General features: G+C 34.6%; 2 protein-coding genes across 10 annotated transcripts in view; one reads left to right on the top strand and one right to left on the bottom strand.

Annotated features, from left to right (window-relative positions):
• LOC127844162 (uncharacterized) overlaps positions 1-8,373 on the top strand; it is a 76,361-nt gene extending 67,988 nt beyond the window's left edge. For all 5 annotated transcript variants that reach the window (XM_052374192.1, XM_052374188.1, XM_052374189.1 and 2 more), the window contains 2 exons: positions 2,325-2,487; positions 6,170-8,373. In XM_052374192.1, the coding sequence (XP_052230152.1) occupies positions 2,325-2,487; positions 6,170-6,873 (867 nt within the window). In that variant the 3' untranslated portion in view covers positions 6,874-8,373. The remainder of the gene's footprint in view (positions 1-2,324; positions 2,488-6,169) is intronic.
• LOC127844170 (uncharacterized) overlaps positions 1-17,137 on the bottom strand; it is a 295,187-nt gene that overhangs the window by 85,554 nt on the left and 192,496 nt on the right. The window lies entirely within an intron of this gene.

The raw sequence follows: 17,137 nt of genomic DNA, 5'->3' as shown, positions 1-17,137 counted from the left end.
CAAAAAAACTCACAACACCACCCAACTTTAATAAGAAAAATCCCCCCCAATGAAAATCACTTCATATTACACTTGAGTGTAATGGTCATATGGCTATAGCAGCCAACAACCATTATTTTTCACTCCGAAAACCATTTTTCACCTGTACAGGTCATGAGGCTGTCATTTGGTTGTCAAAAGTAAACCCTCAAATCAATCTATGTTTTTGTCTCTTACCATTTGTCATAGCTTCTCTCGTGCGTCTATTTCGGGGCTAAAGAAGTGCCCTAACTGCCTTTTATATGATATATGCAGTCCACTGTCTGTGTGAAAACCAAAAAAATGGGGTGTTAAGAAGCTATAAGGTGTCAACAACAAAGCTTATTGTTATTAGCAAGCAATAAAAGGAATACTGTTTGTCTCTTTTGGCAAAACAGATATTGAATTGCAACATATATAACAAATGACGATATATTTTTAGCGTTGTCCGTCCATCCGTCCGTTCATCCGTCCATCCTTCCGTCTTTTCGTCCGTCCGTCTTTCCGTCCGTCCGTCTTTCCGTCCGTCCGGCACTTTTGTGTCCGGAGCCATATCTTGAAGTGCTTTGGCGGATTTCGTTGAAACTTGCTATGAGTATATATATGGATAAGAGGATGATGCACTTCAAATGGCATTGTACAACATCGAATAATAACGGAGTTATGGCCCTTTGTATTTTGAAAAAATGCTTTTTTTGTGTGTCCGGAGCCATATCTTGGAAGTGCTTTGACAGATTTCATTGAAACTTGGTATGAGTATGTATATGGATAAGAGGATGATGCACATTGGCATTGTTCATCCGTCCAGAAAACTTTTGTGTCCAGAAGTATAATGGCGGGGGATATCAATTCAATGAATTTGCTTGTTTAAAAATATTTTTCATTTAATGGAATATGAAATTCTGGATTAACTGAATAAACGATATGCAGGATTTAACTATAATATTATCATTGATAAATTTATAAGTTAAACAATAGGTAAAAATATGAATCATTTTGTAAGATATTGATATTTATGGGAATAAATTTAGCAATAATACTTTTTTGTAGGCAATTATGCTTTGTTTACATAACAATGTTTGCAAACGACTGGGTAGGGTAACGACCTAAAAATAGTACCAACTGACGCTGAATTCGTCATTGTCAGCATGGGTACTACTTAAATGTACCCAGGGTACTCTAAAGTATACTTAAATGTACCCCGGGTACGGTAAATATACTGAAATGTACCCGGGAATTCTAACGCTAAATTGGTCGTTGTTGGCTAAATTTTTCAAATTAATTATGTCCATATTTATGTCAATATTCTGTAAAATGGCCTCTATATTATCGAAACTCATATTCAAAAAGCATGTTTAGGCAGGTATTATTCAAAGAGATTTTTTTTTACATATTCTGTTGTGCGTTTGACGACTTCGGTTTTTTGGCGGGAATAAAGCTCCGGTACAGTATAAATTCGGCCGGGTACGTGTTATAAGTATATTTTCCGTACCCAGGGTACATTTATCCCTTATTTTCATAGTATGCCCTCCTCTTTGTATCGTGCTTTTGACGAAAACTGCTCAAAAAGGGCTGGACAGTAAATGTTTGTCCATTTTAAGATGTTTCATTTTATTTGCTGTTGATTAATGTATATTAAGACGATCTTTCTGATGATTTCCGGTTTTCATTTGAAAGTAGGTCTTGTTTATTCCAGGCCGATATTATGATTACACCTAATTGTTTGTTTTTGGTTTATTAGTAGGTTTATTAAATGTTGTATAAGCCGTTTATTTGTGAAAAAAATAAATAAAATAATTTAAGAGAAACATTAACAAGGGTTTCGTTTTTTAATAGAAAAAGAACATGCGCATAGTAACAAACCTTAAAAACCAATCAGAAGGGCCGATTCTATGAGAAACGGCGTACATAATACCTATTACTAAATGGGGCTTAGTCTCGCCATTATTTTGGCAAAACATTACCGATTTTAATGCAGTTTTTGTTGTTATGTCCAGGAATACACACTAAACTATAGATTGACCTATTAAACATGTATGTTTTTCAATCTTTTCACTTAAAATATTTAGATGTTTTCATTAAGAGAGCGGATACTACGGTTACACATGCTAAGTATACTTTAGAGTACCCGGGGTACATTTAAGTAGTAACCGAGCCGACAATGACCAATCGAGCCCAACTGACCAATTAAAAGTGGTCACCTGAGAACAGCAGTCTTCAGCGGCCACTTCATTTGACTGACCGCTGTTCTACAACAGGACCGTAAATAATGTTTATTGAAGAAAAAAATCTTTTTTTTTTTTCAGAAACCATTTGATGATACAATGACACAGCGAATGATGGGGATATATATCCGGTGCATGGAGTCGGTGGGACCTATAATGACACACTCTCGTACGTGTGGGACAGGCTTTAGAGTTGGGTCCAACTACATTATGACAGCCTGGCATGTGATAACATCAATTCTTGGTAATTAAGGGAAAATCATTACATCTTGTTGTTTACCAGAAAATGCTATTTTATTAGGAAATTTCTTGTGGATCTTTTGAGATAGCTTTACCTTTTTGCATATTTAATATTGGCTATAAATTTTATTTATTTAATTGACTGATTTCCATCTTAAATGTGTTGTTACCTCATGCTCATGGTGATCTTTTGTGATCTCCTTTGTCTGTCGTGCATTGTAAACATTTACCTCGTGAATACTCAGTGAAAAATTAGATTACTAAGTTAACTTAAAGAAAAAAGCTTGTGAATACTATATAGAAGTCACATTTTTTGTTGAATCCGCATGAAACTTGATCAGTTTTTTTTTCTAATGATGTCTTAGTTGAGTTAAAAAATGATTCTAGTTGTCAAAAAAAATATGGCTGCCAGGGGGTGAGGCAAGATTTCTTATATGGCTAAAGTGAAACCTTATGAAAGCTCTAGAAGTCATATGTTTAGTCCAATTTTCATGAACCTAGGTTAGAACATTTGTTCTAACGATTTCTCAGCGCAGTTGAAGATAGTTGTTTTTCGTTGAAAAACATGGCCGCCAGGGGGCAGGGCAATTTTTCTTATATATATGGCTATTGTGAAACAGTGTGAACCCTCTAGAATTCACATTTTTAGTCAAATCTTCATGAAACTTGGTCAGAATATTTGTTCATATGATATCTTAGCAGAATTGGTAAATGGTAATGGTTTGTCAAAAAAAATATGGCTGCCAGGGGTTGAGGCAAGTTTTCTTATATGGCTAAAGTGAAACCTTATGAATACGGCTATTTTGAAAAGGTATTAACCCTCTAGAATTTACATTTGTAGTCAAATCTTCATGAAACTTGGTCAGAATATTTGTTCATATGATATCTAAGAAGAATTGGAAAATGGTAATGGTTTGTCAAAAAAACATAGCGACCATGCAGTGGGGCAATTTTCTTTATATGGTTATAGTTAAGCTTTTATAACACTCTAGAGGTCACATTTTTAGCTCACCTGAGCACAATTTGCTCATGTTGAGCTTTTATGATCGCCTTTTGTCAATTGTCCGTTGTGCGTCCTCAACATTTGCCTTCTTAACACTCTATAGGCCACATTTATTGTCCAATCTTCATGAAATTTGGTCAGAAGATTTGTGCTAATGATATCTTGGAAGAGATCGAAAATGGTTATGGTTGATCAAAAAACATGGCCGCCAGTGGGCGGAGCATTTTTCTTTACATGGCTTTTAGTAAAAACTTGTTTACACTCTCAAAGTCACATTTATTGTCCAATATTTATGAAACTTGGTCAGAACATTTGTTTGAATATCTAAGATGAGTTCAAAAATAGTTCCTGTCTATTTAAAAAACATGACCACCGGGGGACGGGGAAGGTGTCCTTATATGGCTATAGTAAAACCTTGTTAGCACTCTAAAAGTTTCATTTATAGTTCACTCTTCATGAGACTTGATCAGAACATTTGCTCTTATGATATCTTGGTCTGCACAGAACAGGTCAGTTCCTTTGTATCTCAGGTGAGCGACTTTGGACCTTTCAGGCCTTCTTGTTTAAGTCCAATCTTCATGAAACTTGGTCAGAACATTAGTTTGAATGATAGCCCAGTCAAGTTCAAAAATGGTGATGGTTCATTGAAAAACATGGCCACCAGGATATAATATTATATCGGCCGAGTTAAAAAAGTTCCTGTCTGTTTAAAAACATGGAAGCCAAGGGGCAGGGAAGTTTACCTTATTTGACTTAAGTGAAACCTTGTTAATGCTCTATTGGCCATATTTAATGTCTTATCTTAATGAAGCTTGGCCAGAATATTTGTGCCAATTTAATCTTGGCTGAGTTTTAAATTGGGCCACATAAGTTCAAAAACTAGGTCACTAGGTCAAATTTGAATAAAGCTTCTTAACACTCTAGAAGTTGCATTTCAAGTCAAAACTTTCAGAAGCTTTGGAAGAACATTTGTTCTAGTGATATCTCAGCTGAGTTCAAAAACAAAAATGTACCTATAATTTGAATATATATGTGTAATAAACTACTTTTATTATTCTGAGCTCCTCCTTTTGAGAATACTTTAGTTCCTTCAAGTTTCAGGTGAGGGCCTTCTTGTTAGTAAGTTTTACGAAAATAGCAATTTTTAAAATTGCAAGTGAATGATTTCTTTCTTCTTTTTGTCCAATTATGCATGCCAGTATTCAGGTTTAAAGGAAGGAATCAGGCCCATCAATCAGCCAAAATCATCAGGCACACACTGTAAAAGTTTGTCAACAAATAATGAATAATGGATGTTTTAAGAAGAAAGCAACTTTTGACACAGTATGGATCTTTGTCCCGCTTCTCTTGGCCTTTATTAGCTCGATTATTATATATGAAATATATATAGTGGAGCTATCCTTCTCACCCCTGCGTCGGCGTAAGCGTGAGCGTTAGCGTTGGAATGTTAAAGTTTGTGAACCACCTCAAATATTTTCTATGTCCCTTGAAATATTGCTTTTATATTTTGCATACTTCTTAACCAAAATGACCCCCAATGTATAAACAAGAGCAGACAACTGTATCAAGAATTTTATAAGAATTATGGCCCTTTTTTCACTTAGAATATGCATATTATTGATAAATCTATGTTAAAGTTTGCGTACCACTGCACATGTTTTCTATGTCCCTTGAAATATTGCTTTCATATTTTGGATACTTCTTTACCACATGACCCCAATCAATAAACAAGAGCAGACAACTGTATCAAGCATTTTGTAAGAATAATGTTCCCTTTTTATACTTAGAAAATTGAAAATTTGGTTAAGTTTTGTGTTAAGGTCCACTTTATTCCAAAAGTATCAAAGCTATTGCCTTCATACTTGCAGCACTTACTAACTATAATACGGGGACTGTGCAGGCAAAGTTATGTAACTCTGACTGGCATTTTGACAGAATTATGGCCCATTTTATATTAAGAAAATTGAAAATTTCGTTAAGTTTTGTGTTTTGGTCCACTTTACTCTTAAAATATCATAGCTATATTTTGTTAAATTTTGTGTTTATATCCAGTTTACTTCTTAAGTATCAAGGCTTTCAAACTTCAAATACTTTCTTACTATCATGAGGGCACTGTACCTGGCAATTTGACCTTGACCTTTGAAAGACCTTGACTCTCAAGGTCAAATTATTAAATTTTGCTAAAAACTTCTTTATTTATGATCAGATTTGATTCATACTTTGACAAAACAACACTTACCTGACATACCACAACGGACTCCACCCAAACCTTCCCCCACGCCCCACCCCAGAATCCCCCCTCCCTAAATTTGTATTTTTTTATTTTTTTCTTATTTTTGAAAGATCATGTAATAAATGACCACACACCCACATTATACCCCCCCCCCTTTCCACCCCCACCGCCCCCACCCAAAAACTTTTTTTTTTGAACATGGTAAAAAAACAAAACAAATTTGTATTTATTTTATTTTTTAAGGACCATCCAACCATCCCACCCAAGCTATTGCTATCAAACTTGAAATAAAATCTTAACAGTTTGTTTTATGTCTTAACAAATGTTCAATAGATTTTGGAAAATATACCTGAACTCAGAATTGTCTATTATTTTCTAATAGACCCAAATGTCCCAGATCTATGTTTAACTTATTTTGTCATATGATTTAAAATAATTGTTTTTTTTCAGATCCTACTCAAACAGGACAATTAAATGGACAAAACCTACAAGAAGCTTACATCAGCTTTTCTGATCCTCCAACAGCTCCCAATGTCATTATATTTACGTTCAAATGTATTGCATATTTTCACAAGGATCTTGATATTGCTATCCTGGAAATTTCTGATGCAAATCAACGACTTCCAGTGAAGCTAAGTCTTCGGAAAGAAGATATACCTCATCTAAAACATCTCTCACTCATTGGCTTTGGCCATCCTAAAAATCCAGGCAAGCATTTTGAATACAGATGCCCAATTGTTTACCAACAAAACCAGGCTTCATTAACAGCATTTGTTCAAAAACATCGTCAAGATATAATAAATCATCTGGATGTGACTTTTGTTGGACATTGGCAAAGTAAGGGTATTGACCCAGGAGCTGTTGTTGACCGTGGTTACCAAGACGCAGATAACAAACTTTTGATACATTGTTTCATGGAACAGGGAGCTTCTGGTTCCCCTATCTTAGCCTGTGTGGATGCAGCTGCAGGAATTGTAGAGGTTGTCGGAGTCCTAACTCATTGTATTCCAGATTACTTTTTTTGTTTGAACAACGAAGGCAAAAAATGGATACTGGAAAAGGAATTTCGGTTTGAGGCTGGATCAAGGATGAAATTTATTTTCCAATTTTTGTGTTCTGAAAATCCCGATCTTGCACAAGCCATATTTTCTTAGAATAACTGCTTTGAAAGAACAGAGCTATGCTCCATTTACAAAGGATATTTTGTGTACATAATATCTCATAATTTGATTCATGTGTTTTGCTTTTATGATTCTTTAGATGTTGATTTATTAGCTCACCTTTTAGCTTTTGGGATCACCTTTTGTCCGTCGTGCGTCATCCATCGTCAACATTTTGCCTTGTTAACACTCTAGAGGCTGCATTTATTGTCTGATCTTCATGAAACATGGTCAAAAGATTTGTCCCAATAATATCTTGATTGAGTTCGAAACTACGTCATGTGAGGTCAAAAACTAGGTCACTATGTCAAATTAGAGAAAAAGCTTGTTAACACTCTAGAAGTCACATTTATTGTCCAATCTTCATGAAACTTTGTCAGAACATTTGTCCCAATAATATCTTAGCTGAGATCGAAAATGGTTCCGGTCCGTTGAAAATGTGGCCGCCAGGGGGCGGGGCAGTTTTGCTTATATGGCTATAGTAAAACCTTGTTAACACTCTAGAAGTCACATTTATAGTCCAATCTTCATGAAACTTGGTCATAACATTTGTCTCAATAGTAGCTCGGTTGACTCTGAAAATGGTTCCGGTCCCTTGAAAAATATGGCCACCAGGGGGCGGGGCAGTTTTCCTAAGAAGGCTAAAGTAAAACCTTGTCAACACTCTAGGAGTCACATTTATAGTCTGATCTTCATGAAACATGGTCATAACATTTGTTCTTATGAAAGCTCAGCTGAGTTTCAAAATGGTTCCGGTCCGTTGAAAAACATGGCCACCAGGGGGTAGGGAAGTATTCCTGATATTGCTATAGCAAAATCTTGTTAACACTCTAGAAGTCACATTTATAGTCCAATATTCATGGAACTTGGTCCGAACATTTGTTCTTATGATATCTCGGCTGAGTTTGAAAATTGTTCCGGTCCGTTTAAAAACATTGCCCCTAGGGGTGGGGGGGCAGTTTTCCTTATATGGGTATTGTAAAACCTTGTTTACACTCTAGAAGTCACATTTATAGTCCAATCTTCTTGGAACTTGTTCCATTGTTGCTGCTACACTAGTGTTGCTTGATGCCTTCTTAAATAGCTATATGTGATGATTGTGTAACACTCCTTGTAAATTGGACCCAATTAGCTGGGCACTCCCATCAAAGACCTTTGTCTTGATGTCAGATGGACACCATTCATAAGATAGATTGCAACTTGAAATGTTTTAGGCCTACAGATTGCAGTCAGTCCGTAGTTTGTGTTTGATTATCGAAGATTTGTGATTTTAACAGGTTTTATCGTTGTTTCAACTGGAAATATCAAAGCAAGGTGAGTCTGAAAAATGTTTCAGTTGTTTAAAAACACTATGTCAAAAATGTGAACAATTTGGTAGTAAAAAACAGCAACAATTTATCACATCGTTTAAGAAGCAAAAAAAATGTTTTCTGAGTCTTCTTTGATTTTAGGTTTTACATTTACAATGGCCCTTAAATAAATTGTGGAAAACTTTTTTTTGTTTTTTTTTTATATAAAATTCAGCATTTAATAACTTCAATAAACAAATACAACAATTTTGAAAGAGTGTATTTTCTGTATGTAATGTTAATATTTACAAAAATGTAATGCTAATAAAGTTGCATATAAAAGATGGACATCAGTTGCCTATAACAAAATAATTTCATACCGAATAATTATCATAGTCAGAACATTAATTTATTTATCGATATCATTAGAACAAAGGTTTTGGGCAATTTTCATGAAGATTATACAAACAATAATATGTCTAAGAGTGTTATTAAGGGTTCACTATAGCGGAATAAGACTAAAAACTGCCCCTCCCTCTGGCAGCTTTGTTTTTCAAAAGACTGCAACCTGATTTGTTGAATGTTCTTATATCAATAATTTGAAGTGCTATGCAGAAGAACCATAACCCTACACTTTTCTAAAATAAGAGTTATTACTCTTTGTTGTTTTGTTTGATTTACCTATTCATGGCTATATCTCAAATACTATTCGATTTCAATATGAAATTTCATAGGTGTAGACCAATAAAGATTTGCAGACAAATTCAGTTCAAGTCAAAGTAATCAGTTGAAACACATACGAGACTAGTGGATCGCCAATTTAAATATTTAAAGTTGTTGGGGCACCATTTATGTAGACCGCAACGATTGAAACAGCTGACCATCTTGTCAAATGGGCTATTGGAATAATGAAGTACGTTAATCTACAAGAACAAAATCCACTTGAAGGTACAATTTATTTGAAAATTGATAAATCGGTTGTTGTAAAAGAACTCAGAAGATCAAATGCACGTCAGTTTCGCCATGTTGTACTATTGAAAGCGACTGTCTCTACATTCAGCATTCATGATAAAGCCACGGTTTTGAGAATGATCCCAGGAATACTTGCTTCTGCTTTTACAGTTCATAAATCACAGGAAAGTATGTGCCCATAAATCATAGCAGATTTAAAGTGGCCTTTTCACCTTTTGGTAAATTGACAAAATTAAAAAGAGTTGTTTCAGATTCGCCAATTTTGGTTTTAGTTATGATATTTGTGAGGAAATAGTAAGACTGAACATTTACAATGCTCTAAAATATCTTTTATATGCATCTTTTGATGATTTATTGAAATATGGCTATTTAAAGTCGACGATGCAGGGATTTGTATCATATTTAGCACTTTATTTACTAATTTCTTTAAAGGTATGCCAGTGAAAAAGTTTTTGCACCTACAATTATATCAACCAATATCCCCGAGTAACATATCCGCCAGGGTTTCTTAAAAAAATTCGTATTGGTGGAAGAATTCGTATTTACATTCAACATGTTCACGAAAAAATTATATGACATGGTGCTGTACAAAGATGTCGAGATATGACGTGAGTGCTTTTCATATATAAACTTAAAAGCTCACTATTACAGCTGATTTATGCCCACTGTGGTGCACTGTAGATCATTTTCATTGAAATTTGAGGTTTTATAATTATATCCGTTCTGAAGCTAAGTTAATTTCCAACTTATTTGTATCTTTTTTTATTGTTTGAAAATCATTGTAAATGTAAAGCAATTGATTCATACAGGTAAAAATATACGTCCGGTAGGCAATCTAAACATTTATAATAATATTTTCTGCTTATAGTTTCAATTATGGGTAGACTTTCATAAATGTGAACTAAATTTGGATCTATTATACATGACTAAGTTAACAGCTTTGCAAGCATCTCCGACAATGCACGCGTGTAAATGTTTGTTTCTTTTCGTTCTTTTTGGTAATGATATATGCAAAATGTAAACATTTATTTTCAAAACCTAATCCGCGCCTCCTTCTTATTTTTTTTTAATTTCATTTTCATAATGTTGCCCTGGTATTTAGTTTTCACGTGCTCAATTATTTGTGTTTGAATTCTCTGAACAATAATTGCACGCGAAATCTGCTAAGCATATTTCACCAACACCCTTTCCATTCGAGTTTTTTGTTGTTTTTAGTCTTCTTTCGGTAACTAATTTATCGTCTATGATTACAATTGCATGGGTAGATGGAGTAACCCCTTCATATGTTCGATTCCGATAACCGAATAATCCGTTAGCACTATCAAGTTCCAGCTGCTTGTAACGTATTTTGTCGTTTTTGTGACAAATGTTAATGTGTTTGACACTTTCTTTCAATGATATCAACTTCTTGGGGCAGTAAAAGCAAGTGAAGGCAGACATTTTGACCTGAAACAAAAATTACGAGATATAGGTTATGATTGAACAGTGTAAAGTTGGCAAATAGGAGAGTACGGAATACCGTTAGTGCCATCCTGGTTACACATTAAAATCCAGAGGGCGACAATTCGACAATGCGATATTACGATGACGCCAGTGCGACAATACGATGACGACAATGCGATAGTACGATGACGATAGTGCGACAATACGATGGCGACAATGCGATGGTACGATGAATTATAATTTGCTGAAATCAGGCTGAATATATTCCTTCAAGGCTTGGGGCTTCATTAGATGAAAAATGCGTGTTATCTATGCAAATACACATAAAGAGGAGGCGCGGATTGGGTTTTGAAAATAAATATTTACATTTTGCATATATCATTACCAAAAAGAACGAAAAGAAACAAACATTTACACGCGTGCATTGTCGGAGATGTTTGCAAAGCTGTCAACTTGACGTCATGTATAATAGATCCAAATGTTGTTCACATTTATGAAAGTCTACCCATAATTGGAACTATAGGCAGAAAATATTATTATAAATGTTTAGATTGCCTATCGGACTTATATTTTTTCCTGTATGAATCAATTGCTTTACATTTACATTGATTTTCAAACAATAAAAAAGATACAAATAAGCTGGAAATTAACTTAGCTTCAGAACGGATATAATTATAAAACCTCAAATTTCAATGAAAATGATCTACAATGCATCACAGTGGGCATAAATCAGCTGTAATAGTGAGCTTTTAAGTTTATAAATGAACAGCACTCACGTCATATCTCGACATCTTTGGGCAGCACCATGTCATATCATCTTTTCATGAACATGTTGAATGTAAAGTCGAATTTTTCCACCAATACGAACTTTTTTTAAGAAACCCTGGCGGATGTTACTCGGGGACATCGGTTAATATATTTGTCGGTGCAAAAACATTTTCACTTTCATACCTTTAAAGAAATTTGTAAATAAAGGGCTAAATATGATACAAATCCCTGCATCGTCGACTTTAAATATTCATATTTCAATAAATCCTGAATATTAATAACCAGGATTTTTCTAACATACATGGTAATACCTCCTTTGCATACACCAAAATATATATGTTAATTCAAAAATGCCTTTAAACAATTATAGAACTGGATTTACTTACCCTACCGAAATTCATCGAAATATATCTGCAACTTCTCCTAGCACATCCAACTTCTCACAACATATTGGGTTTCCGGGGGTGAGCAGGAAACTTTTTACTCCAGGACTCTAGGTGTCAGTGGTTCGAGCCCAGTTGAGGGTTACTTTTTTTTCCTTTTTTCAATTGTATTCTTGTTTTTTTGTACTGGATATTTTTAGGTCCAATGTTTAAATTTATCAATATAAAGATTTAATGACAAGCTTCAAAACATGCCAAAATCTGTGAAAAGGCCCCTATAAAGAGAAAATTTCTTCACTGCAGGGGTTGTTATACACAAAGCAATGTGTATAATCTGTCATACAAAAGATTTTTGAACAGATATAACAGTAACTGAACCTCTATACAGAAGTCCAAAGAATGAGCACAGACTCGCATTGGTATGTCCCACATCTCCACTTTCTACATCTAACATACTCATTGGTGATATCACTATTTGCTCATAAAATAAGCATTGTCAGGACTTAATTGCATACATTACAGTTCACAATCTTACGGAGCTATGTGTAACAGAAAACAACATAAGACAAGACAGACCCAGGTCCTTTCTACCTGACTTTAAAATGCTTACACATAGAAGTGAACATGGATTGGAACTTTTTTGTCAAATACTGCTTCACTTTCACTGTAATAGAGATTGAGTCCCACAAAATTGAAGTGTGTGGTATTGAGTTTCATCACAAAGGCATTGATATTTCTGTTATTGTAGTCTACAAACCTAATCATATCGTAGTACCATTCCTGCAAGAACTAGAGACTCGTAAAAAATGTTGCAAGGTTCGATAAATCTATCATCTTGAAGACTTCAATCTAACAGGAGATGCACTACAATTCCAAAGATTTCTTTTTTCTTGACGTAGCATAAACATACACCAATTCATACCTCATGGAGGATTACTGGACTTGATTATATCTTCTAACCAGATTCAGACTTGCTATTACCCTGTGTCATGCACAGACCATCACCTTTTTGCAACACTTCTAAAATAGAGCAAAGTACCCTAATTTCGACAGTTTAAGGTTAAAATGTGTATACCAAATTGTATGATCGGTAATTCGGTATCCTCCTTACTTCGACATACCAATAACGTAACTTATTGCATCCCGCGCTTTTTAAGAGTTGACTGTCAGGTAAGGATGCTTTATACGTATCGTATTTTCTTAAAACGTTAACGAAGTATGAGATCGTTATTTCGACATGGTGCCCCTTATTTCGACACCCCTAGTTTGTTTAAAAAAACAACAACAATGTAAACGCAACGAATATTCTTTCAATGGAACAGAAAATTACCACAACATGTAAAAATTGTAATCAATTTTTTTCGCTTTTTAAGTCTTTGTTTTATAATTTATTAACAGCACCTCTTAATATAAGGGCTTGTATTAAGTGGCGTACGGCCGTATATTACGCCCGATAATTGTTTCCATACGCTGTTAACAAAACCCCATGATGTCCATGGTTCTTTCAAAAAATTGGTCAAACTCCGAAAATAGCAATCTGTCGATTTAACTGCTTCAATCAACACTGCTTTCTGCAGACTCAAAGTGTTTTGCACACGTCTCGATCAGTCTTAACTCCGCCTCCTTTCCAATATGATTGGCGCAGTCTCACAGTAGACACTTGTGTATTAATGAATTGTAGCAGACGACAATCTTAATACGTTTGCTGTTCACAGTTAGGCGGACCGCCTTTAATATGTTCTTGTATATTGTCACGATGTTTTGATAACAATAACATGTTAATGTCGGCAAAAAAGTTTAGACCCCGTCTTGGACCCTGTTTGGCCAAAAGTTGTTAATTGTTTTAACAGTTAGTAGGCCTGCACCATTGTTTCAATTAAGAACATTGCGACCCGTTTGTAACTTGTCAAAATATTTTAATTGGCACACACAGATTTGAATTTGACAAAAATATTGAACTTATACCATTTATCATTCGTGTCCAGAATGTCGCAACGTACGCTTGCCGATTTTGGCATTCCACTTTCGACGAAACGAAAATTAGAAATTGATGAAAATGAATCTTTAAAATCAGAAAACAAAAAACCCAAAGCAATTGAAACACCGAAGTCGCCTGTTTTTCATACGACTTGGTTAAATCAGTTTGACTGGTTGGAGTTTAACGAAAAAAACAAACGCATGTTTTGCAAAATCTGCTGTTCAACAGAATTGCAAAATTCATTTACCAAGGATGGAGCTGGTATTAGTTGCAATAATCCAACTCCCAGCTATTGACCCTTGGGGTCGCTGTACATATGTACTCATAAAAGCTCAGAGCATTCAAGAAAAACTAGAGCTGGTATGTACATGTTATATTAAATTACCCAGTAATGATGTTGATCTATATATCTATATATAATGAAAAGATTATATAAGGCCATGCGTAATAGTTATTAAGTTATATTATTCGCTTTGTCGAATTTACGGTCCAAACGATTTTTGTTATCCTAACTTCGACACCCCTGCATTTGCCTCCAAAAGCTCACAGCTAAGTAGAACTGTTAAAAAATATGATCGTCCATGTTAGTTTTTCAGTTCTCAATGCAAATTAAAACGTATTCCCGCAAAAAAACGAAAAGAGACTTAACGTTGGTTGCTGCGTGTCTTACAGCTTTGTATAAGGGCCGCAATTGCGTAAAAACACAAAACAATCCGTGCTTTTTAACCTTGGTTTACTGAAAAAACAAGCGCAAATTTTATGGGTGAAATATTTTGATGATATCAGAAATATATTACGTCATCAAAAATAAACCTAAATTGACTAGAACGTACCGCACTAGGCTGAATAAGATAAAAAAAATGTCGAAGCATGTCGAAAAAACAGACATGTCGAAATTAGGGTACTTTGCTGTCAACATAATTTTATGTAATGTTACTTTTACATTGTTCAACCCAGCAAACACATTTTTGCATCTTGCAGCAGTTCCCATTTGAAATCATTTCAACAAATAGATAAAATTCTCATAACAAATCATTATTATACGTATCACCGGTACAATTCTCATAACATGAGAAAGTATCATTAAACGTATCACAGGTATAATTCTCATAACAAGACAATTATTCTGTACAAAAAAGTGAGAAAATGATCAATCCTTCAAATGACATTTTCTTCTAGTTCTGCACTAATCAATTAACAAATTTTATTTAGCGGGGATTTCAATTCAACGAACTCGCTTGTTTTGTAAGTTTCATGAAGACTTGTTGTCTTGAGTGTTCACAATTATTAACTATAAAAAAACAGCCCGCCGCCTGGTTGCTATTTTCAACAGACGTGAACCGTTGTTGAACTAAGACTACCGGTACTTATAATTATAACAATATGTCTTTAAAAATTGCACGAAAAAGAGGGCGATGGTTCCTACTGCGCTCACCAGAGACCCGAAGGAACTAAACAATTAAAAATGCGACTTCAAGACTGCTTACAAGGTTTAAATAAAGACATATAATGAATACTGCCCCGCCCCCTTTTGGAAATGCTTTTCAACTGACTGAAACCCTTTTCGAGCCAATATTTAATTATAACAAATTTCTGACCAATTTGCATAAATATATGCCATAAAATGTGACTTCTTGAATATTAACAAGCTTGTTTTTAATTTAAACCAGTGGCCCAGTTTAGACACCCGCCGAAATATTATTAGGACAAATGTTCTGACAAATTTTCATGAATAGATTGGACTAAAATTGTTCAGATATCATTAGAACATAATTTCTAACCAAGTTTCATAACGATTGGACTAAAAGTGTTTCTGTTCAAGTGTTAATAATGTGTTGCTATAGCAATATAAGAAAAACTGCCCCGCCCTATGGCAGCCATGTTATTCAATGGATATCATTCGGGCTTTAATGTTACACCATTATTTCATTAAAACGAGTCTTTAGAATTCTATAGTGCTAACACGGTTTTACTAAGGCCATGTTTTTAAACGAACCGGAATCCTGTATGAACTCAACCGAGATATCATTCGAATACGATCTTCATTTCACTGAAAATGGACATTTAATTCACTGAGAATGAATTTAACGGAGCAATTATCTTTAATATTCTGACCAAGTCCCATGAAGAATTTATCATAATTGTGACTTCTAGACTGTTAACAAGCTTTTATGTTAGCCTTATAAGAAAAATGTTCGCCAACCGACGACCGTATTTTTCCAAGGACCATTTTCGATGCCGAGATATCATTTACACACATTTACCAAGTTTCATGAAGATTTAAGTATGAAAGTTACTTCTAGCGTGTTAACATGCTTTTTTTTTAATTTTTGACCTAGTGACTTAGCTTTTTGTTGTGCCTCACATGACCCAGTTTCAGACCCGGCCGAGATGTCATTAGAAAATAGGTAGTTACAAAGTTTTATTAAGATTGGAACAATCATGTGATTTCTAGATAGTTTACTATGTTTTACTATAGCTAGATAAGGCTTTCTACGGTTTGCAGCAATGTTCGAACTCAGCCGAGTTAATAAGTACTTATGCTATGACTTAGTTTCAGGAGGATTAGACCATAAATGTGATAAAGTTTTATCAGGCCTTTAATTCAATTTGTCATAGTGACCTAGTTTTGTACCTTACATGACGCAGTTTCGAATTCAGCAAAGATATCATCATGAGGAAAGATGAAAGAGAGAAATCATCGAGAGCATCGGCCTCATCACTGCGTCCTTGAAGATATGTACCAGTAGAGCATATAGGATGTAACACTTCCGGAATATTTGGTGCATTTTCGCACGACAATAAAATACACATTTTGGTACAGTTACAATTAAGCATGATATTCCATCTCGCAAAATATTAGGGTCAGTAATCGGTCAGTAAATCATCAATTGGAAGACAAAATGGACTATCGATAAACGCCGTGTGCTGATGACAAATTGTTATATTATGATGTTAAATAACACGAAAAAGCATCGTTCTTGAACTACTGTTAACAATGCATCGATCTCATATCATTTCTTGAGAAAAATGGTAAATGTCGCTTATTTGCATAGTCAGAAAAATACCGCAATACAAAATGATGAGAAAAAAATGTTCAATTAACTAACCACACATGTGTGCCGGTCATTTGCTGTTAAACGAGTACGTGTCGAATATTGGCTTTATTTAGTAAAAAGACACATAAAACTATAATGACAACAACAGAACTCTCCAAATTATTCAATCGTTTCGTGTTGCAATGCTTTATAATTTTCAGGTTTTTAAATCGTTTTCTCACAAATATCATAACTACAACGAAAATTTGCGAATCATAAACATTTTTTAAATCTCTTTTTCAATTTACCAAAACGTGAAAAGGCCCCTTTAACAACTTGCAATCATATAAAAAAATATTTCAAACTAGGATGTTTGTACTTTACTCC

Source organism: Dreissena polymorpha, chromosome 9 (assembly GCF_020536995.1).
Source record: "Dreissena polymorpha isolate Duluth1 chromosome 9, UMN_Dpol_1.0, whole genome shotgun sequence".
In the NCBI taxonomy this organism is placed as follows: domain Eukaryota; kingdom Metazoa; phylum Mollusca; class Bivalvia; order Myida; family Dreissenidae; genus Dreissena; species Dreissena polymorpha.
The sequence above is the reverse complement of the archived record's forward strand: the minus strand, read 5'-3'. Positions and strand labels throughout refer to the sequence as shown.